General features: G+C 37.3%; 1 protein-coding gene and 3 long non-coding RNA genes across 8 annotated transcripts in view; 1 reads left to right on the forward strand and 3 right to left on the reverse strand.

The window, feature by feature from the left end:
- LOC149269343 (uncharacterized) overlaps positions 1-10,767 on the reverse strand; it is a 120,704-nt gene extending 109,937 nt beyond the window's left edge. For all 5 annotated transcript variants that reach the window (XR_016269886.1, XR_016269883.1, XR_016269884.1 and 2 more), the window contains exon 1: positions 10,626-10,767. This is a non-coding gene — a long non-coding RNA (uncharacterized LOC149269343). The remainder of the gene's footprint in view (positions 1-10,625) is intronic.
- On the reverse strand, positions 1,636-10,509 carry LOC108614772 (uncharacterized). The gene is made up of 5 exons (XR_016269888.1): positions 10,369-10,509; positions 7,109-7,198; positions 4,318-7,040; positions 4,189-4,257; positions 1,636-4,131 (listed from the first exon to the last, which is right to left on the reverse strand). It is a non-coding gene; the product is annotated as an uncharacterized LOC108614772 (long non-coding RNA).
- LOC108614780 (uncharacterized) lies at positions 7,880-20,566 on the forward strand. The gene is made up of 6 exons (XR_016269882.1): positions 7,880-8,015; positions 8,102-8,631; positions 8,756-13,951; positions 14,012-14,107; positions 19,490-19,607; positions 19,664-20,566. It is a non-coding gene; the product is annotated as an uncharacterized LOC108614780 (long non-coding RNA).
- On the reverse strand, positions 16,544-18,522 carry LOC149269344 (uncharacterized). The gene has a single exon (XM_089467862.1). It carries the CDS (start codon positions 18,356-18,358, stop codon positions 17,321-17,323), a length of 1,038 nt encoding a protein of 345 aa, XP_089323988.1. The 5' UTR covers positions 18,359-18,522; the 3' UTR covers positions 16,544-17,320.
- Positions 20,567-23,914: the final 3,348 nt, after the last annotated feature.

Below are 23,914 nucleotides of genomic sequence, written 5' to 3' on the forward strand. Positions count from 1 at the left end.
TACATTTCTCTTCTCGTATATTCCATTAAATTCTAATGTAGCTCAATTACAGCCAAGAAAAGAAGAAGCAGCGAAACCTTTCCAAGAAACTCTTTAGTCTGCGAGCCAAAATGCTAAACTTATAAAATTTTACAACACGCAGCGTTTCCGTCAAGTCTTAAAGGTTTTACAGCTAAGCTGCTGGGAATTGGCATTCGCAGAGTACAGTATATACGAAGCTATATCTACTTGTTTGCCTTGCAGCAACAGCAGCAGCAGCAGGAGGAGTAACAGGAGCAGGAGCAGCAGCAGCACCTGACTAAAACCGAAACAGAAACTGCCACTGAAATTGAGTCTCGACTTGGCTTGGCTTGGCTTGGCTTGGTCTTTGCGCTGGCTGTTCATGTGGCTTATGCCATTTAATATGCATTTTGTGTTATATTTAATATGCAGCTAGAAAAGCCAACTGCATGCGGCAAGCAGAAGCCAAGTCAAATTGCAGCTGTTTGCCAGTCGACTTAATGTGCCGCTGTTGCATTCGGGAATACCCAAGACGATGAAGACGTTCGCTGCCCGTTGATGACGTCTGGCAATGAGCAGACGTCGTCCTCATCGTCGTCGTCTTTGGCTTGTGCCAATCATTTGGCCTCGGTATTTCACTTTGGGGCATTGTTACGTGGGAAATTCGTTATGATAGCGGGGACTTACTGCTAGTAATACCGGGTCTCATTAGGGCGTCCAGGTTGGCACGTCAAATTGCCTGAAAATTGCTCGGAAATTGGCATCGGCATTGGCTATCGCTACAGTCAGGCCAAAGTCGTCCTCGCACTCGTCGTCGTCGTCTTCTTTAATGAAGCACAATACTTAGCAATGAAGGCAATCGAAATGGGCCACAGAAGCGCGAACGCACAAAGGGGCCTTGTGTCGTAATAACCCTTCTTTAAGAAGCAAACGCCCTTAATCAGCGCAGCGGGCAGCTGTGTAACTACCCCAAGCATAAATCTATTGTCCTAGGTCATTCAACCTCAGCTAACAAAACCTCAACCTTAAAAACGCATGCGAAATGCCATTTGCGCTTTTATTTCATACATATACATATATATTCGCGAAGCTGCTGCACAAGGAAGCCAAATGCATTACAACAGAAATGCTTAAGATAAGCAAATGGAAGACTGTGAAAATATCCTAGAAGCAGAGAGGTCAAAGAAGTTTAAGAAGAGATTTGTAGGGATATATAAAGAAGGAATGTATAGCTGAAGGTATATGGCTATATGTATAAGATTAGATATATGTCAATATAGAATCTATACACTAACAATCGAGGTCAAATTACCTCATATATAAATAGTCGAGGAAAGTTTTCTCTATATAGTATAGAAATTTTAGATTTACAATAAACACTCTTAACTATTTCATATGTATATTATACATATTTAACTAAATCAAATATATATCCTGAATATAAAGAGCTAAATATTCTTTAACATTTCAGGAAATATATAATTTGACAGAGTCATATATGATATGTATCACAATAGATAGATTATATTGTAGATAATAAGAATCGCGGCAATACATTAAACATTATACACATAAATCATGTTAAAGAAAATATTATCTATGTACTATGGAAAGTTTAGCTTGAAAGTCTGAGAAATAAATATTTACTCTCTTAACCTAAATGCCAGCTATATGAATAGTTATACCTATATAGCATAAAATTATATCCTATATATCAATCCCAACTTCAGTTAATGTATATAGCTTAGCCACTTGACCATTTTATTCCCCATTCTGATTATCAAACGACCCCATTCCACCCACAACATCTCCACAGGGTAGAGGTAAATGCATGCACATGAAGAGAACTAAGTTCTGCCATAGATGCAAGCATAAAATATTTTTTTATGTCACGTTTTTAATGACATTTGTTGCATTCGCACTTGGCATTGTGTTTCCGAAAGGGGGCCGACGCCACATAAAAGTGGGGGCAGAAATTAGAGCTGCTACTGAGATGCTATATGATTGACTATATACACATGTATACACATACATATATACACCACACTGATTTGATCAAGATGTCCGCATAGTTCGATTGCTGAGAAGTGCAAAAATCCAAGCGGCAGACGTGCAAGCCACGTTGAGCAACAGGCAGGCCGTCAGCCTGACAGGAGCTACTCCTGCCGGCTGAACGTGAAGTGCCACTGACAGCTGTCATTTGCACAGGCGAAAGGCAAACGAAAGAGAAAAGAAACCAGAAAACAGAAAAAACAGACACACGAAGGTTTGACAGCAGAAGGTGCCGTGGCTGGCTGAGTAACTTGTTAATAGGCTTCCAGACGACTGCCAGCTTGGCCGAAAGGGTTGCCTTAAAGCCTTTAAAGCCACGTGTTGGCCGAGCTCACGATTCATGAATAATTTGCACAGCAAATTGCAGTAACTACACACGAGAGTGTGCAAATTATCGTTGTCATCGCTGTAATTATCACAGTTATTACGCAAACTGTACAGCGAAACGATAATATTGGCCATGGTTGACAAATTGTCAATGGCATTCGGACTCAATGCTAATTAGCAGCGATTGAAAAATCAAATTGCCAGCCGTCGTCGTACACTGTAGAGCTCCTTGCGCATACAACTATGGTGTGTAAGTGTGTGTGTGTGTGTGTTCGTCCTGTCTTGGTCGACGCCTACGAAATGACTTTACGCCTCAGCGATTTTCTTATGGACTGTGTCCTGTCCTGTGGCCACTTGAGTTGTGCTTTCTGCTCTATTGGCTACCCATTCGTGGCACGCCCCATTGCATTTCAGTTGCGACCGCAAGCTTGGCTCTCCACCTCAAACTCACACTGGATGACTCCGGCGATTCTGAGATTGTCATTCGACAATGGAAGCAACGGGCATTGATACAACTCCTCGTCGTCGTAACGTAATTAGGTTTGAAAATTTTGCCAATTGTTGAATTTTGTCAGCAAGTGCAATTATATGCATCAATTGTCAGTTGTTTACTGCTCGTTAACTTATTTGATTACAGGCTAATTTGCCTGAGCTGGCTATCTATATGGCATCAGGCTGCAATTCAAGCGATTTTGGCTCTCTCAAATCGAATTACTTGATAAATTGTAAAATATAATGTTATGAATTCTCGGCCGGCTTATTTATGCATCAGAGTCAAATTCAATTTTAAAGCGTGTCCCATGAATTGTGACTAAATATGCAAAGTCATTTAACTTATCTCACTTCAGCTGTAAGCCACCAAAGAGTTGGCACACAAAAGACGTCTTATCGACGCAGCACAGCAGAGCAGTGAGCCCCAGAGTCGTCTAGTTTGATGAAGTGCATGGCATATTGACAAAAATTGCCAAAGCATACCAAACTATGCAAATAAGCACATGGACACGGGCCACACATATGCCAACTCACTCTCTGAGTGTGTGCTCAAATCTACATAGCAATATATATATATTTATATATATATATATATATATATAAATTTTGGCTCGTTTGCCGCCTGTGGTGTGGTCCTCCCTCCACTTTCTGCTCTGCCCTTCATTTATCTTGGCTTATTAAATTGAAAATATTGCTTAAAATATTTTGCATGCATGGCCAGGCGATGGCCCTGATGGCTGTGATGGCGGCTACGTCAGCATCATTGTTGGTCCGCTCCGTTGCTGCTCTTGCTGCTGTCCTTTTAAATGCAAATTAGCTTTTTGACTTTTTGATGCGCCCATGCAAGCGACTGCCAACTCTCCCAGACTCTATTTAGATTTATGCGGCTTGATAAATTGTGGCTACACTTAATGTGCGCATACGGTGTGACATGTCCTTTTCATGTCACTCCAGCCAGAGCCAAAAAGTTAGACCTTGTCTACGGCTCCGTGTGCTGGCGTCTCCATTTCTATTTCAGTTGACATGTCGAGTGGTTTTGTTGGTTTCCACCAGTTCTTGTTGTAGCTGCCGCCTGCTTTTTATGCAGCGTTTACTCCTGCGCTGTTGATTGCGGCTGCTGGTTTCAGCTTTTCGGTTGTGCCAAAATCATTTTGGGTAAATTCTTGCTTTGTGGTTCAGCTTTGTAATTAGTTTTGCTGGGCGAATCACTGAGTGGAGGGTATAGCTTCTATATACAGTTCAGCTTGTTCCATTGATCATCTAGAAGTATGAATATTTTATTAAAGAGATGTCAAGCAAGAGAAATATTATTTATACTTATTGTTTGATGACTGGAAATGAATATCCTACACACATTCGCTATATAGTTCCCATCCTATCACTAATCTGTATGATGAAAAAAGATGTTATTAAAGCTATCTACAGAGAGAAATAATGTATACTTACTTTTTGCCTGTTCGATCTCCATATCTCAGACCCACTGCCTTTCTTTGCGATTCTCATAAGCTATGTTAATCATATATCTCCTTCCTCTCAGGTCATGAGAAACACATTAATCACAGAGACAACGAGTTTTAATCTCTTATTAATTATCCGTCACGAGTTTTCAGGTCAACACACCAGCGATATAGTCAAATTAAATCTAAGCCTCAACATACCCTTCACTCACTCAGAGTATAAAAATCAATTACAATGACTGAACGAATCATTTGAATTATAACACTTTCCCATGAAATGCTTTCGTAGCGCCGCCACTCCATCAAATATCCAGTTGAAAAGCGAAAGGCATGGACATTTAACATGCATTTTAAACATACCAAATACCAGAGACCCGTGTCCCCTCCACCTCCTCCTTCTCATTCTCCTTCTCCTGCACAGCCACTGAGATTTTTCAACATTTTTTAGATTGATGATGTCGCCGTGTGAGTCGCTGCATTTGTGCTAGTTGTGGCAGGCATAGCCAAAGGCGCAACGCGCACCCACACCCACAGCACGCCACCTCCCCCATTGGGCAATGCGTCAGTTGAGTTGTCAAAAAAGACGAAAGGAAAAAAAAACCAGAGCAGAGCAGAGCTGAGCGCGGCACCCGCTAGCGCAGCGAGTAGAAAAACGTGTACAAGACCAGCCGGAGAACCAGAGAGAGAGTGAGAGAGAGAGAGAGAGAGAGAGAGAGATTCGAGCTGAGTGTGTTGCACGCGTCCCGGCCGTCGCTGGTTTCCGCACAAGTTGCTGTCGATCAGAGGCGGTTACCGAGTTGTGCATTTCAACATGTTTCGTCACGCCTTGAAATTATTTGCTGCTTACATCTCGATTTGATTTGAGCATTTTTTAAGTAGCGCCTAAGTTCCGGAGTTAAGTGAATTGCTTTGTGTTTGTTTTGTTTTGATGGCGGGTGGATGGATTTCTTTGATAATCTAAATTTTCAGCTAGGGGTTGCATTTTAAATAGATTTTAAATGGCTGTCAAAACGTGTAAACGTCAAAGAGCATAACGCACCGAAACAGTTGCAATTTCAGCAAATTTTTAAGTTCAATTTCCTGGGAATCGCAGAAAACTTGTGAGCTACGTTACAATTATATATGTAATTTTAAAAATGTTTACAATATTATATTTTTTAAATTTACAATTTTAGCTATGTTCTAAATGCACTTAATATTACTTACACAATTTAACATTTTTATAAAATTTGTTTGTGAAATTTTATGGAACTCTTGGCAAAACTTACGAGCTCCTCGCCAATAATATAATTTAAAGTAATTTACAACTATTGAATATCTAAGAAATTTCATGTCCAGTCAAATCCAACAAGTAGCGTAACTAATGTGCACTTTTCGGCTTTCGAGTTAGTTGTCAAATTGATTTCAAAATTCATAAATCAACTAAAAGTGAAGCGCAAGCAACACCGACGCAAGTCAAGTACAAAATTAAATTAGAGCCAGCAGGAATAACAGGGGCGGCACAACCACAACCGAAAAATGTACAAAATGTTAAACATAGCATCAAATTGTATCGGACAGTTCCAAAGAGAGAGAGAGAGAGAGAGAGGGGGGGAGCCACAAAAGTTGAGCGTGGAGTGTCGAGCAGAAGCATGTATGTTTGCTTTCATAATACATTTTTTTTTCTTTTTACAAATAGTCGTCGGCATCTCGGCTAGCTTAGTCCAGGCCCTCGCCCAGGCCCAGACCGAGGGCTGGCATGTGGTGCGTGTATATTTTGATGCAATTATAAATTGTTGGATAACAAATTACATGGCTGCGCGCAGGACAGACGGACGGACAGCCAGACAGTTAGACATACAGATGGACGAACGTACATTAGTTTAACGCCCCAGCTCCTCCTCCTCATCCCCCTCCTAATGCTCACGCACATATGTTGGGCTGCTGGGCTGGAATATTTGGGCTGACATTGATACAGGTACTCGCTGACAAGACATTGCGTTATTCAGGTGGCACAGCTGTACCGGGGAGGTTGGCTAGGGATCTATATTGATGATATATGAAAATATTGTCCCATTTGCTGGAACGACATGCGGGCAGCAGCATCGTCCGCTCGCTCGCTTATTCGAGGGTGGCCAATTGCATTTGTAGTGACAATTGTCGTTATTTAGCATTAATACTAATAATCAAATAAATAAACGTTGCATTTTAATTGCGACAGTTGCTTTTGTTGCATGTGTGCGGCACATCAATTGGAGTAAATGCATGGCCATTGTTTTGTTTCGGCCAGCGGGTTTATTGAACTAGCGCTTAAAGTCTTAAAGCTGTTCAGCTCTATACGCAAATGCCATCCAGTCAGCCAGTCAGCTTCTATTGTCAGCGCCTTGTGCAGCTCCAATTCCATTTGCCACCCATTTGGTTGTGGCCCTTTGTTGTTTTAGCCAAATGCGAAAAGGGTTCATAACCGCACTTAGCTTCATTGGCTTCTGGCTTTATCGTGCGGCCCAGACGTAGCATTTTAGTAGCTGTTTAGCTGATGTTCCCGAGCTCTCGACGTTGCCCACTTCAAATTCAATTCAATTCGGCTTCGAAATTGCACGCAGGTTGCGCAAACATTAAAATTAATGAACAACAATAAAAGGGCTCTCAGCTCTGGAGCTGCACTTGACGTGTTTTGTTGCCGACTTTTGACAACTGCCAAATCCGCTTCATATCTCCGATAACTCTGCATCCCTACATCAACGAAATTATTGGAGTTAGCATAGGTAATACTATATAGCATAATCAAATGATATACATACCGAAAAGATATATAAGTTTTACTGCCTTTTAAGACATGAATATAACTATTTTTGTGCATAATTAAAATCCCTATAAAATGCACATAAATGCTGGAAATTGAGGCCAACAATTTTAATGATATTAGAGATAACAAGTAAGAGTGGTTTAGAGAGAAATGCTCGACCAGCAGATACCCTGAGTACTTAGTTTTTATTTTATTTTATATCTATATATATAAAAGAAAGTTGTGTAAAAGTGAAGACTGCTTATAACTTGATTTGGGCTGAACCAATTTTCATGGTTTTTGATTTGTTGGATTTGTCTCCGCAACGAGTTTAGTATAGGGTCTTAAAAATACTGAAAAAATTTGCCGAATACTTGAAAAACGCGGTTTTTTCCCCAAATGTTCAAATTTTTTTTATACCCAGTAGGCTTGGTAACAGTGACAGTTTTGACAATAGTGTAGAAGTAAATAAACAAATGTAGTCAGTCAGTCTACGGTCTCCTGACCTCGAGCAGACCTGACTATTCAAAAAAAAAAAAAAAAAAAAAAAAAAAAAAAAAAAAAAAAAAATTTCAAATCAAAAGGAAAAATATTTCAAATCAAAAATCTGCAAAAAAATCAAAAGATTAAAACCTGACTGTTCAAAAAATAAATAAAAAATTAAAAATTCGAAATTAAAAAAAAAAAAGGTAATTATTAAAAAGTGTATTTTTGGCTTTTTATATTTTCGGACTTTTAAACTTTATAAATATTTCAAATCAAAAATCTGCAAAAATTAAAAAAAAAATCAAAAGATTAAAACCTAACAATCAAAAATAAATAAAAAATTCAAAATTCAAAATTCGAAATTAAAAAAAAAAAAGTTAATTATTAAAAATTGTATTTTTGGACTTTTACAAAAGCTAAATATCTCGAAAGTTCAGGTATTTGTTTGTCTCAAACATAAATTTGTGTAAATTATTTATATTTATATTTCTCGATTGTTTTATATGGTTTTGTGCGAGGGCAGTATTACTATTAATAAAAATGCCGCGTCCTAGAAGATCTAATCTTTCCCGGCGGACCCATAATGCAATTAGGCAACGGAATAGCGCGAGTCAATTATCTGACGAAGAGCGAGAAATCGCCCGAGAAAGGCTCCGCGTTAGTACCCAGGGAAGAAGGGCCTTAATTCGTGCTTCTCAAAGAGAGGCAGCCCGTGAAATGGCAATAAGAAATGGTTCAAGGATTGATTTGAATCGAGCAGCGTTTCGATATGATTGCACCATTGATTACAGCTTGAATCGTTTAGTTTGCATTGGTCCAATGGACGTTGTTTGCTAGCATTGTGGCGCATTGAAGTTTGCTGGTGAAACGCCCGGTTTGTGCTGCCTTAGTGGTAAAGTGACATTGCCATTAGCGGTCACCATAGCCATTGCGTTCCCTGCTTTATGGCGAAACACTAGAATCACGACATTTTCTAGCGAACACTCAAAAATACAATGCCTGTTTCCAAATGACATAATTTGGGGCGGAAAATATTGGAGACGGATATTTAAGGTAATTTACGTTAAAAATTTTATTTTCTATGACTGCCAAAAAAAAATTTTGAATAATGTAGTTTGTTAGATTTCTGTAAATAGTGTTTGTAAATATAACTATAACTATGGCTTTGAATTTAAAGATTCAAGGCCAGATTTGCCATCGCATTGGATCATTGCAACCTATTGAAGATGCACAGCAAAAATTCTTGCAAATATACTTCATGGGCAATATGGAAGAACAACTTGACCGGCGTCAAGAAATGAACACAGCTATGAAAAGAGCAATTCTCCATGATTTGCATGCTTAGAAATTTAAACCAACCAAAACTGTGCAATGGAACGCGTTTGGTGATAAGAAAACTGATGAGCAATGTGATTCACGCGTTGATACTCAAAGGAAAATTTAAAGATGAGGAAGTTCTTATTCCTAGGATTCCGATGAGCTCAACAGATATGCCCTTTGAATTTAAACGAATTCAATTCCCGCTTCGTCTTGCCTTCGCCATGACGATCAACAAGTCACAGGGCCAATCTTTGACTATTTGTGGCCTCAATCTAGAAAATGCGTGTTTTTCTCATGGTCAATTGTACGTGGCATGCTCACGTGTTGGCAAACGATCCGCATTATTTGTTCTTGCACCCGACCAAAAAACGAAGAATGTCGTTTACAACAAGGTGCTTGAATGAAAATCCGATTAATAAATTTATCAGTGTATCCCAGCCTGAACAACATAGCTTTCAACAATTTTTTACCTAGAAATAATATAGAGGGCAATGCAACGTTTGCCAGGCCAGCTAGTTATTTTATAAAAACATTATATTTTTATATGAAACTCAGATCAACAGTCGGATTTATATAAATTTAATCTATTCTTGATCAAGCATATATCATAATTATATTTAGCTAAAGACATAATACTCCCATTTTCATTACATTCGAGGGTATGAAAAGGGGGAACTCATTAGTTTTGAGCGCTCGTAAATTAATTTCAATTTCTACATGTTGAGCCCTAAAAGCCCATTAAAATTGAGCCATGATGCCAATTTGGCATGGCAATAGATGTGCGTATGGAGCGAAGAAATGCATGCATATGCAAATTAATTATAAATTTATGATTTCATTTTGGCAAAGCGATGCCAATGACGATTGCCACATGCGAGAATTGGGCGGAAAGCGGCGACTTAGGCGCTGTCTGCATGGATCATAAACTAGCAGGAGCAGGAGGAGGAGGCGAGTTGGAGGGCTACAGCAGCAATATGGCTCATGTGTAAAGCCGTAAAATGTGGCACGAAAAGCCCAGTGCATTCGATATTGAAGGCAACCTTTTATGGCTCTATCAGTGACGCCGGCGACGACGTCTTGTCTGTCTGTCTGTCTCTCTGTGTGTGGCTGTCACGCACATAATTCTCGAACATTAATTGCGCAATTGTTCACAGATAGAAATGTGCACAGCCTGAGCAATGGGAGGGGCAGTAGCCGGAGCAGGAGCTAAAGCCAGAGGGCCAACTTTAACTTTTTAGTGGCCCAACAAATGACGTACGATTTGTTCTGCACGAATAAGCCAAATCATTTGTAGACACAACACAGCACTTTGTTTTATGACTTGACAGCAACTACCGCTCTACGCATTTTTTACCACCTACCCGGACGGAAACTACTTGTCTATGGGGGACGACAACGCCCCCCTGCTCCCACCCACTCGCTGCCTCCTGCGCCCATCTGTCTGCTGTCCTGCAATCATTGCGTACCCACCTGATGCCTGCATGCGGGCTAATTTATGGCCTGCTGGCAATATCTGCGCCTGTGTGTGTGTGTGTTTGTATAGCGGCGTGTCCTGTTGTCAACATACGTATAATTTTTCATTTACTGCTAAGTGTTTTTCCCTGCTATTTCATAATTCTCGTAATGACATATGTATTTCTCTTGACGCTCGAGCAGTTCTGTTTGTTTTCTTAATGTCAAGCGTTCGGTATGTTTGGATGGCAGAGTACAAATGCATAAAGACTCACGTGCATTGGCATGGATGGGCACGGCAAATGATTGCGTAATATGCGTTTTGTATTAATGTACACATTCACTTTCTTAAAGCACATTTCACAAAAGCAGCTTTGCATTTTTCACTTTAATTTTATAATACGCAATAAGTCTTATTGACGCGAGTCGACGTTTTGTGGCGAATGTCAAAAAGTATTCGCATATATGCGAATGTCGAATCGACAGCGATCAAGCTTATCGATATATGTATATATTTACCAAAACTATCGTATAATATAAAGTACCAAATTAATACAAAAATTAATATAGCTGTAGATTTTTATAATATGCACATTTGTTTTAATGTGGGATATTTTAAAATTGGAGCATGATATTCAAAATTCAAATTTGTTAATTAAGCAAACTTAACGAAAGTTCGTTGTGAATGGCAACAATCAAGCTTATCGGCATTTAAATATCGCATAGCTGACATCGATAGATAGGTTTAATTAAAGCTTAAAACTTTCAAATGCAATTTTCTTGCTAGAAGCCATTAAAATTTGTTTTTAGCTACAGGACCTGTGCATATGTAATACGGCATGTAAATTATAAACCGAGTATAAAATACGCGTTACGCTTCGTTTGATTTATTGTGTCGCTGTGCGTGTGTGCATGTGTGTATTTTGGCCGCCTACACTTGTTATCGCTTGGAAGGCATCTCGTTTAATGTGTTTATTTTAATTTTCAATGTCTGTCCGCCGGCGTTTTATTGCTTTCAATTTTTGCGCATGTTTTACGAGCGCATTAACAATAAGACAAACCAGCCGATGCGAAGCCCAACAAAAATGTATAAACTCAATTAGATAAAAGACGACGGAGTTGTAAAATTCACTTGGCTACACACGCAAAGCGAGCGACGCACCCACCAAGCAACTCCTCCAATTCTCTACTACAATTTTTCTTCTATTTCTATTTTTTTGGTAGCGTGTTAATTTGTTTTTAATTCCCAAACTGGGCGGACTCAAGCAGAAGGCCTAAAGACAGAGAAAGTTGAGCAGTTTTTGGCTATAAATTAACGTTTAGTTACGCTACATAAAAACCTGTCCGAAACAAGGGGAATGAGTCGGTGTAAGTGTGGGTGTGTATGTATGTGTGTGTGTGTGGGTAAATTTTACTTGCACGCTGTAAACTCAAGGAGTAGCATACATAACCTTACTTATTGTACAATTCTATTGAATGTATGCGCTCTATATCTGTACTTTTTAGATATATAGGATATATAGCCTTAAATTAATGAGTATTTATAATTATTTAATCTGACTAATTTAAGTATTAATATTTAAGCCCAAAGTCTATGTATATATTTAGCTAAAATTAAATATATCGCTTTAATTTAATAATCATATCTTTATCCCCCCTATTAGCCCCATATACACCCTCACTTTCTAATTGTAAATCAGCCATAGCCTCAATTTCTAACAAATCTCATCAAGTTTATAACATTACACATAACCTCACTCTCAATATAATCTAATTTTTATACCATACAGAATAACCATTCTTTCTACCAATCTAATAATTTAGTTAATGAAAGCTACTTTCATGATTTGACTGCTAAAGATCTTGTAATGCCCAATGTGATAAGAAAGCATAACCTTAGCTGCTCACAAGCTGACTTAGATCATTAGGCCCCATTGCACTCTGTCAGTGGCATCATTAGTTTTATTTAATTATGGCTGCGATATTGATTGCTTTGTTAAAACATATTATATGAACCCCTTCTCAAACAACGAGAAGTTCAATTTAATGAAATACGATTATAGGAATATCTAAGCGAAGACCTCGACTCGGCTCGGCTCGCCACAGATCTCGTAATTTATTTGATAATGAATAATGATGTTGATTTGACACTCTCTCGCCACGGCTGAACATCAAATGGATTTCGTCACGCTTCTAAGCAGCCCAAGCAAATGATAGAGCTCTATTCTCTATTCTAGACACATCATTTGGCTGCGTAGGCAGCTCTTCGTGCTACTTGGGTAGAGAGCTCCATGTGAAGTTTCTTTTGTTTTCTAATTTAATTAGACTCCAACTGATTCTCAATAGCTATTGAAATTGTACTTGATCTTTTAATGGAGCATGAAATCTAGAACGTTTGATTCAACCAAAAAAATAGAAAACCGACCGCTAATGATGCCTCTAATTGGTTACTATAAGCTGTGTGGTCCTAACAACCGTGACAAAGGTCGGAGTCCTGTGAAATCAATCGTATTCATAATGAAAGTAAAAATATGTCTATACCCTGGAAGTCAGAAGAAATTCCTATTAAAGGTAGATAGTTTTTATGCAGGCAGAGGTGACTTGTCAAGTTCTATATATCTTTCATTTGGTTGATCAGCTAGTCCCACCCCTCTGTTTAGGTATATGAACTCAGCGATCTCGTAAACTAAGAAAGCTAGAGACCTCAAATTTTAAACGTATATTTATATAATGCTTATAACATATACAAGAAATATCTTTATTCGAAATCCCTCTTAGATCTGTTTATTATCGACATAAATCGAGGGGGATCACTATATGTATTATATATTTCTGTGTGCATGTTTCTGTAGAAGGTTTAGGGTATCTGCTAGTCGAGCACTCCCTAACATTGCACTCTTACTTGCTATAATTAGAGAATTCGTAATCAAAAAACTTGTCTGTCTGTCTCTCTTAGATGCACACACACACACACATCTATCTCGTATTTCATGCACCCTCTTAACTGCTTTGGCATAATTTATAAACTTGTCTGTTTCGTGTCGACATTCATCAAAAATTTGCAGCTCTTCTTCTTCTTCAGGTTCTGGTTCTGGTTCTTGTGCAACTTCATTAAAATTAGCTCATAAAATTTGCAGCAAAATCTTGTTTAGTTTTCATTTATGGCTCAATGCATGCAACCTACACGCATCCGCATCCGCCAGCACATCCGCATCCGCATCCTTGACAGACGCATTTCGAGCATAATTTGCTGTGACAGCATTTGCCTGGGCGTCCGTAATTCCACTTTACCAAATGACATTTAATATGCAAAGTTTTCGGCAGCCCCCGAAATGCGCGCTTTATCTTTTGGCTTGACTTTTGTTGATTTTAGCACCAACAGCGACAGCCGCACACAGACACACACACACATAAGATCTATAGATCTACGATGCACTTGTCTGGGCCTCTAAACAGCATAACATATCAGAGTCAATGACTGACTAACCAGATACCCTGTTGTGCGCAACGCCTTTGGGTCTATTGGAGGAAATCGGATTACTCATTATTTGCTTCTACTGCAGATCAGTTTAGCTCAATAAACTTGTGGAATATTCTCTAAGTAAGTAAAGCTTAATCTGGCATGTTCATAAATTGATCGAATTTTTAATTTATTTCTCAGAAAATAAGCTGAAGCGTGGTATGAAAGAGATAGAAACAGACAGAGAGCCGGACAAACGGAATATTAATCCTATGGATAGATAGATAGAGAGCGGAAGTAAGCAGAACTTCAAATAGAAATAGAATAAATAATAATATATACGATAAATAATAATATTATAATAAATATATGTAGTAGTTGAACTGAAAAGTCTATCTGGCTTTACACTCCTTCATCTGAATCCAAAAACTACTAATTCTATACATAGCCTTGTTACATATAAAGTCTACCACGCCTACTGCTGCCCTTCCCATACATATGCACAAAAACTTGAAGCACTAAACACCCTAGTTCGTCGCCTTATACAGGGTATTAAAACAATAACGGGCATTTCAAAGTGCATGCTCTCGAAATACCCTTTATTACAAAATAGCTGAGCATGCTTTACGGCTCGCACACACATACACAAACACAAATACACATTCACACACACAGAGAGAGCGAGAGAATCGTAAAGTTTAATGACGCCATTTTCGAGTCGCGCAAAGTTGCCTTTTGAAATATGAATAGACCCTCAGGTTGGGCATAGACACAAGGAGCTCGCCATCTAATGCTAAGGAGATTAGTTCAATGGCATCGTCAGCGACGTCGTACTCGACGTTGTCGGCTTTTTCGGTAGCTCCACCAATAAAATTGGTTTATGCGATCTGCCAACACAACAAAAACAACGACAACAACAACAACTTTTTGCCAGCCCACTTTTCAATCGGGCTGTAATTGACATTGTTTTCGTAGCTCCTGTTGTCCAGGACAACAGCCGTCCTTAAGCCCGGCACGAACACACACAAATTAAGCTCGTAAAATTTAATATTTTTGCGCAAAACTTTGCCGAGGAGGTGAGTATTAGTAATTTATTAGTGGCTTAGAGAGCGCTGTGGAGTTTACGCCCTGGACTTTGCTATGCATAATTTGTCCTTAGTTCTTGGTCCTTGGGATACTTGAGATACTTTAGAAAAGAATAACATAAAATTTAACTACTGTTCGAAGTTTTTTTTTCTTTTTTACTTTTTTTTTCTTTTGCAACAAAACTCTATTTACATAATTTAATAAATTGTAAATTTAAAAATTTTGTACAATTTTTTTTTGGTATATTTAAACATGTAATTTGGTATTCTGGTTTTGAAAAATGGGGAAATATATAAAGTATATTTTATTAACAGTAAATATATTTCTAGGAGTCGTTAAAGTGTATATCGTGATTTATCTTTATCAAACTGAATCGATAATGATCTATATTCCAAAAACTATATTTCTATGTGTATCAAAACATTCTATAATAATAGAATGAACTAACTATCTAAATATATGCCAAAAATCGAATATTTCGGTCATGCTCTACATACATACACTAAGCAGATACATATCTATAAATATTTTATTAGCCAAGTCAATTTAACTTTGGATATTCCTCTGTCTATAACAAACAAATCTCCAGTCCTCACAAATCCCGCTTATGTTATCACAGTTTCAGAGCAGGAGACTTTCTGAGTTCAATCGATACGCTCTTCTCTAATATCTCGACCCACATTACAGGGTATCGTCCAGCTGAAGCACTCTTCAAAAATGTTCTTTAAAGCCTACGCAAGCATTGCGTGTCTTGTGGAGTTTACCGCTACGCTGATTAGACTTTCCCATAACCAACATCTCGCTTTGTATTCTCACCCCTTTTCGGATCTGCTAAGTGCCAATCAAAATAAGAATTTTGACAATAGGAAAAAGTTTCCCAAGGCAAATTGCGTGTGCGGTGGTCTACCAGCATAAAATTGCTGACGGATTTTCCCCAGGGTCGAGGCCTCAGGTACGACCGAGCTCCGGGTCGACCCAAAGACTTAAACAATCCATCAAAGAAAACGCTGCGCTTTTCATAAGAATGCATCAATAAAGCAATAAAATGTCTACAAATCAAACGATAAGGTTAACAGCGACTCCGAAGCTTGCCAAAGATATAGGCATACATATCGTATGTGGATAAGTCTTTGGAAAGGGTTACGAAAAAGTCACGTACAGCACGCACCGCTAACCGGCAATAGACTATTAATATTAATGGATAGGTTTAACACATTGGGCGTTGCAGCTCGTTGCCAAGAGCGCATGGGCCTGTCAAGAAGAAAGTTGTCTTCCTCGCCCAATGCCCCCCCAATCCACAGATTGACATGTGAGTGTGTGACACCCGATCAGGCAAAGGGTGCAAACCAGAACCAGCCTGGCATGACGAACGTATATATCTCTGGCCTTGGTTCCGCAAATCTCGTTTGTATACGCCACGAATTTGATTGATTGGCATTCAGATGTCGATGAATGTCTCGATAATCAAATCGTTTTTGGTAACTTAATGTGGTTTTGCTTGGTTATTAGGAGTGTTCGTTAAGGATAGGCTGGACAGCGAACTGTTACATTATTAACGGATGTATATATTGCTCTATTTCAGTATATCTTGAATGGCATACACACATACAGTTTAACTGAATAGCTTTCTAATGTTTGTGTATGCTATAAATATTATCGTTTATAGATCCTTTATTATTTTTATTTGAGTGACATTTCAAATTTAAATATTATTACATTTCCTCTATACATTATCTATTGACATTTTACTTGTTTAAATTATATTTAAAATTTTTAATTAAAAGGTTATAGAGGCCACAATTATTTATTTCAGTTCCCATAGGTCTTTTTTGAAAAAAATGTAGTCTAAGAGTTATTCGATAATTTGTTTCTGTTTTTTTGTGAATATTTCTTGGTTTTAAAGCAAAATATTATAATAATTATAACAAAGTAAATCCTAGTTTAAGCTTCAAGCTCAGCTTCTCAATTTCAATAACTTGTTTATCATATTTTGCGAGACTTTTTTCTAAATGTTAGAATTGTCAAAACCTAACAAGCAATTTGCTATCTAAAAGTTAATACATTATTAAATAATGTAATGATTAGTGTTTCTGATATATATTATTAATATGTGTTTAATAATATTGTACATATAAAATCCATTTTTTGATCTTTGATTAAATTATAATTTTAAAGTAATATTTGTTTGCATCTTCAAAGAAAACAAAAATTCAATTTATATTCTTTTCTGATAAAAAAAATCAACAATTTTATCGTTTTTAAAACAATAATTCGCAGTCAATAGTTTGACTGAGTAATTACTCACTAGATACGAGATCTATAGACGTTACTTGTTAATATTAATAAAAAATTTAACAAAATTTTCAATGTAAATCAACTACTTCATCTGCCTTAAGCTTTTATAGTATAATAATTCTAGGCTTTTCAAATCGACTTATTCTGCATGTTTAAATTTGCATTATAATGGTCTCCCCTTATAGCTGGACATCTATTTGGAGTATTAATGTGACATTTCAAGTTCCATTTGGTGGTGAAGGTTTTGTTGCAAGCCTCGCACTGGAACGAGCGTGGACTCATATGATTGCGTACATGTCTGCAGAGGTGAAAGTACTTCTTAAAGGTGAATCGGCAGTAGGGACAGACGAATGGGCGCTCCTCGCTGTGGGCCAGAGTGTGTTCGTCCAGGTCCGTCTTGTACTTGAAGGCTCGGGAGCACTGGCCACACATGTACCGATGCTCGTTGCTATGGCTCTTGATGTGTTTCTGCAGCCTCGACTGTTTCCGATAGACTTTCGGGCAATGGAGACATTTGTAGATGCGTTTTCCGACATGAGACTTTTGGTGTTTCAAGAAGTTATCAATTGTGGTAAACGAAATTGAGCACCGCTCGCACTTGAACATACGCAGATTGCTGCGCAGTGCGGTGGGACTGCTGATGTTTTCACAATAGTTGAGGTTTAATATCCGTGTGGATCGGCGCAGGGGATATCGATGAGTCGTGCCTGAGTCCGCGTCTGCAATATCTAATGTTGTGGAGTCTGGTCGATCGCAGTCATTGAATATGTTTTCCATGATCAACCTCTCGCAGCTGGTCATTTTTCTCTTATATGGCTGCCTTTTTTCCAAATGCCATTTGGATTCAGCTTCATTGTCCTTCACTTCGTCATCCGAGTCTGTGTCCAGCACAGTGACTTCCTCTGGATATTCCATGCTTACTTTCATGCAGAGCAGCTGATGGCTCTGCTGGAGTCTGCGCTTGAATCGAAATGCGATTTGAGCATTTAAGCCACAGGAGACGCAAATCTTCTGAGGCAGCTTGTCGTCACGAGCGATCTTAAAGTCCACCAGCTCGTTGAGCATCTCCGCCACACTGTATTCATAATCAGCCAATGGCCGATCGCAAAATATATCCACCAAGGTATGAGACTCGCTCATACAAGCACGGCAAATTTCCATTTTCATTTAATTTTAGTTGCCCGATTTTTAGTTATTTACATAAATATTTTGACTGATCGCTCACGTGTGATATCAAGTTTGAATGCCAAGTGACAATAAGTATCGATAGTGTTACTGAGACCACGATTTATGATCACTGAGAATGAACACTAGTGGAATGAATAAAATGAACTTAGGTATCGATAGTAATATAATTAACGAAAGTATATAATAACGATAATAGCGCAATCAGAATTTGGAAAACTTGACGCTTTGGTTAAAAATTTCGTTTCATTTAAATCAGAAAAATTTCAATTCAATTTGCTGCAATTCTTATAAAATTAAAAAAAGGCAGGTTGAGAAATTATACGATTTTAAACTTTCATGTTCGCTGTTCGCAGACTTTTCACTTCGTGAGAGCCGAATTCTAATACGAATATACATAAATATCGATCGTAATTTACATCAAGACTAATCGCTGACATTTAACCCTTCCAATAAGAAACTATAGCTACCATCGATATTTTTGTATGAAAGTGCCATCGCAAATCAAACTGCTCCAATTGAGTGAGTTGCTGCGCTTACGACAATTTGAAAACATTAAAGTCAAAGCAAAACTAAAGCACTTGTGACGCAATAGCCGAATTGTTGTATCGCCCTCGTAGACAGTCGTAACTCCTAGGGCAACACGGCTTTTCGACATCCAATTTGAGGCAGTGTCCACCCACAATTACGTTGCGACTGCGCCACATTTCCGTTTTGACCAAATTTCAGAGCTGGTGATTGACTTGCGCTACGCTTTTATGTTCGACTGGGACAAGTGAAAATGAATTTTCATTCCGGAATACGCAAAAAAAAGAAAAGGAGAAAAGGCCCACAGATCGAAAGTCAACGAAAAATGTCTTGTGTTATAAAAACTAATGATTGGCAATTGGTTTTTACTGTTATTGCCGCGCCCTGTTTCCTTGTTGGGCGCAGAGGCGTGGCAACGTGGAACTGAAATTGGAATTGTATCGAGGCCGAGAGTTCTACGCATTGTCTTGCAATACGCATAATTTCCAGCCGCGTGCACTTGCAGGAAAATCGTAAAATTTGATTATTATAACTTCCTTTCGTCGCTTGCTTTGCATTGTATTAATATATGTATTTATATTGCAGATCTTGCTACATCTTAATTGCTGGCGCTTCCGTTCGAGATGCTACATTAATTTCGAAGTAAATCCCATGGTCTCCTCTCACCAGAGAAGAATAGCTGTATCCATATAAAGCGAGCCAGGTAAATTGAGTCAGGCAGCGAATTTAAGCAAACAATACAATTCCACATTGTTGCAGGCCTTCAACAAATTCTAATTTATTGCAATTATGTGACGCATGTCACACTCACTGCTGACCATTGACCAGGACGCCGACACGTGACCAATCTGCTTGCCCCGGGGCCACTGATTGGAAAACACTAAACAGATAGGCTAGTCGAGCGGGCGGCCAGACAGCAGCTGTCCGACCATTCTATAGAGATTTATTTTACGCTGATAACACGCTTAAGTAAATGCAGCGCACACACAGACACACACACGCCGTCGTCGTGGACGTCACCCGGCTCCCAGTTCAAGTTCGTACAATTTAAATGGCGATTAAATCTGTTGGCATTGATGGATGTGTCCAAGGCGGCTGCGTGGCTAGCGGGCTGACTGGCTGCCGGGCTGACTGGGTTGGCAGCCTGTTCTGTGGTCAGTCTGCAGGATGCGGCGCCGTGTTAACACTTTTGTACAATTGCCAATTTTTCGCCAGCGCCTGCTGATGAGCTATCCTCAACAGCCGAGCAGCCCGCCTGGCCTGACTGTGTGTGGGTGGTTGGTGGGTTTGCCTGGTTGCTGGCCAGCGGTGGCTTTTGTGGTGTTGTCCTCGGCTGAAAGCCTGTTGTTGCCGTGAGTGGGTGGACATTGAGTTGGGCTGGCATGCGGCTACACTTCAATATTCATTTGAACGCATAATTGATATTGACGAACAATGTTGCCGTGTCGCTACAATGTTTCAAGTGCACTGGGAGAATGCGCTAAGCCTGCATTAAGATACTTATAAATATGTGTATGTATTTAATTAATTTGTATATTACATATTTAATTTTGATTTTTTTAAATATATGTAATTATTATATACTATATAATTAATTTATATGTATATTTATTTATATATTAACTATTTAATAATTGATTTTATAAATATAATTATATCGTATTTGATTAATTTTTAATATAAATTTGTTAGAATCTTTTGCAAATAAATATATGTATGTATTTAAATAATTTTATTTATTATTTAATTTGATTTGTATTTATTATATCGTATTTAATTAATTTATATATTAACTATTTAATTTTATAAATATGTGTATGTATTATATCGTATTTAATTAATTTATATATATTTTTTTTTTTAATCTTGTCTTGCAAATAGTTAAAATTCTGCTTAGCTGCCATGTTATCTTAAACATATTTAAATACATAATTACTATTTAATTAATTTAAATGTGAATAACTAACTAAATATATTATGGAAGCTTTAAAAAAAAATGCTAGTTTGAAATAAATAGAAATACATAGAGTTATTCACAATTCAAATAAGGAATTTTACTATTCATGTTTTTTTTTCTATGTATTATATTATTATATAATTTATTAAAGTCAGCCAGCTCTGATAAAAGAGGAAAATAATTTTAAAAATTAAAAAATTTTTTTTTTAGAGACAAGAAATTATTGATCTATAAAATATATTTTTCATATTTAAATCTTTGTTCACAGTATATAAAATGTGCTTTACTTTACTTTAGTTTTTTCTCTCAGTGCACAGCCTCTTCATTGGCCATCCCTTATAAACTGTACTCGCCGTATACTTGGCAGTTAATTTTTATAAATTTCCATGTCATGAATGTGTTTTCCGTAGCATTTTCCGCATGCAACATGTTTGCCGTTTTCATTTGCCTCCCGAGTATCTCGGATTTCATTTTCGTCAACTGGCCAACAGTAGGGGCGGTAGGCGGGGGCGTAACTTTTTGTACTGCTGCTGCCGCTGCTGCTGCTGTTGGTTCTTCGTTTCATTTTCATTTTCTATCTGTCAGTGTCATGTCACGTTCAGCAAAATGCATTCAATATGTGCAATTGTTGTTCGCTTGCGAAGCTGCAGGAGTGTAAATTTAATTTAGTTAATTGAAACAATTTGTTGCATGCGACAACAGCAACAACAACAACAACAGCAACAGCAACAATTCGTCGCGCCGTGAGTTCATTGAAAAGGCAGCAACAGCAGCCGCCTCCTCACATGCCACGCCCATTATGCAGTACACGTTTTAACTGATTTTCGTTTGAGAATTTTCTTTTTACATGCGAAATTATATAGAATCTGTTCGGCGCCTCGAAACATGTCAATTTTATGTGCGTCTGGCAGAGCGCAGCGGGCGGTTCACTCTTTCTCTCTCTTTCACTCTCTCTCTGTTCAATTTGATTGAAAATCCATTCAATACACTTTGTATATTGATATATTAATTTATTTATTTTTATTTATTTTTTTAAATGCTTTGGTCAATTTGCGTGCAAATTGAGACAAAGCCGGGACAGTTCCGGCCCGGCCGCAGCCAATATACCATGCCGTATTTAAATTTAATTAAAATCCTTTATTTCTCCTAGCATATGCATTCAGCTTTAAGTTTTACTCTAGAGAAAATTGTCAACAATGCAATTCGCATTCCTCACATCTAATTACAAACACTTTGCCTGAATAAACTAAGCAATTAAATAAATACGTGAGCTATTTAAATGGCGAGCTTTGCGTGGTGTGAGCAGGCGTGGACAGGTGTGCAGAGAGAACGACTTCATGATACCCTATAGAATTTTCAATAAAGTATTCAAGTATTCATTGTAGATATTGTTGGACTTAATTATAATAATCCTCAATTTTAATATATATAAATAATCCTCCTCATTTCAATTTATGAATAAAATAAAATAAAAAAAAAAAATTTAAAAAATTTTTAAAATAAAGCATAAGAACTAAATTAGTGGCCTGCAACTATTTATTATTATGTATTAAAAAATTATTATAATAATCTATTTAAAGATATTTTCTTATGGAAACTTTATTCGTAACTCTTATATCAAAAAATTAAATAAAATATTTGGTGAAATGTTACAAAGTTCAGTTTTATTTTATTTTAAGTAGAATAAAAGAGAGTCGAATTAGAAACATGATTTATGAATATGGCCAAAATAATGTAGAAAAGATCCTGATGACGCTAATATAAAATATTACTATTTAAGATATAGTTATTTAATCTATCTATATATCTACTTATATATGAAAGAAATATTGAGTATATCAATATTTATATAAATATAACATTTTAGCTGAAAATCTTGACAATTACAATGAAATATTTTAAACTTATTTTTAAAGATTTTTTTTTTTTTTAATTATTTATTATTATTTTTATTTATTTCACATTTTATTTTATTTTTACATTTTTAAAAGTATTTTTAGTGTATAATATTTGTGTTTCATTACATAGAATATTTAAATTTAAATTTATTAATTAAAAAAATTATTTAAAAAATTTTTTTGTTAGTTATTATTATTTTTATTTATTTTACATTTTATTTTATTTTTACATTAAAAAAAAAAGTAGTTTTAGTGTATAATATTTGTGTTTCATTACATAGAATATTTAAATTTCAATTTATTAATTAATCAAAATATTTGGTAATTTTTTATTTTTAGTTAGTTATCATTTTTATTTATTTTAGATTTTATTTTATTTTTAGATAAAAAAAAAGGATTTTTAGCGTATATTTGTGTTTCATTAAATAGAATATTTAAATTTCAATTTTTTTGATAATATTAATGATTTGCCCAAGCTATTCTCCTCCCTCTTCTCTCGTCCTTAAGGACCAAAATATCAGCTCTGGTCACACACTAATACTACTACAACTACAACTATTGTAAATGCCATGATTAATTCACGTGCATTACGCAAAAAACGCATTTGAGCGTTAAAATGCAAATTACAATAAATTCCAATTGCACAGGCGGCCGTGCCCAGTGGAGCCGAACCACAGCCCCGCCCTATAGCCCTATAGCGAGCGCTGGGTAAACACTTGGTAAATTTGCGTAAAATATCTCGTATTTACCTTGCACTTGACGCTAAGCAAACTACAAGATACAATATACAATTATGTAAACACACACACCCATGCAGAGGGTCTTCGTGCGTGGCTGAATAAACATGGAAATTTTGTGAAAATAGACTTTCGAGTGTCGATTGAACGCAGGACACGTTGAGCGTTGCACATTTTGTGGCCTATCAGGTGGCTAGAGCCGAGGTTCCTGTCACTTTGAATGACAGCCCAAGTCAAGTGCTCGGCCATTGTTGTTATAGCTGCTGCACCGTCTCCCTCTCGCAGGACTCGTGTCCTTATGGGAATTGCATAAAAGGCGACACAATGTGTGGCTGGTGCTGGGCCAACGGCTAGTGCTAAAGTTTTATCACGGCTTTGGCCGGCTTTTTCGTTTAATTTAAATGCAAACTTTGCAAAC

The sequence above is a fragment of the Drosophila arizonae genome, chromosome 4 (assembly GCF_054131065.1).
Source record: "Drosophila arizonae isolate 15081-1271.41 chromosome 4, UAZ_ARI_1.0, whole genome shotgun sequence".
NCBI classification, from domain to species: Eukaryota; Metazoa; Arthropoda; class Insecta; order Diptera; family Drosophilidae; genus Drosophila; species Drosophila arizonae.

Bases quoted from the DNA above. Each gene is read 5' to 3' on its own strand.
- LOC149269344 (XM_089467862.1), bottom strand. From the start codon at position 18,358: ATGAAAATGGAAATTTGCCGTGCTTGTATGAGCGAGTCTCATACCTTG.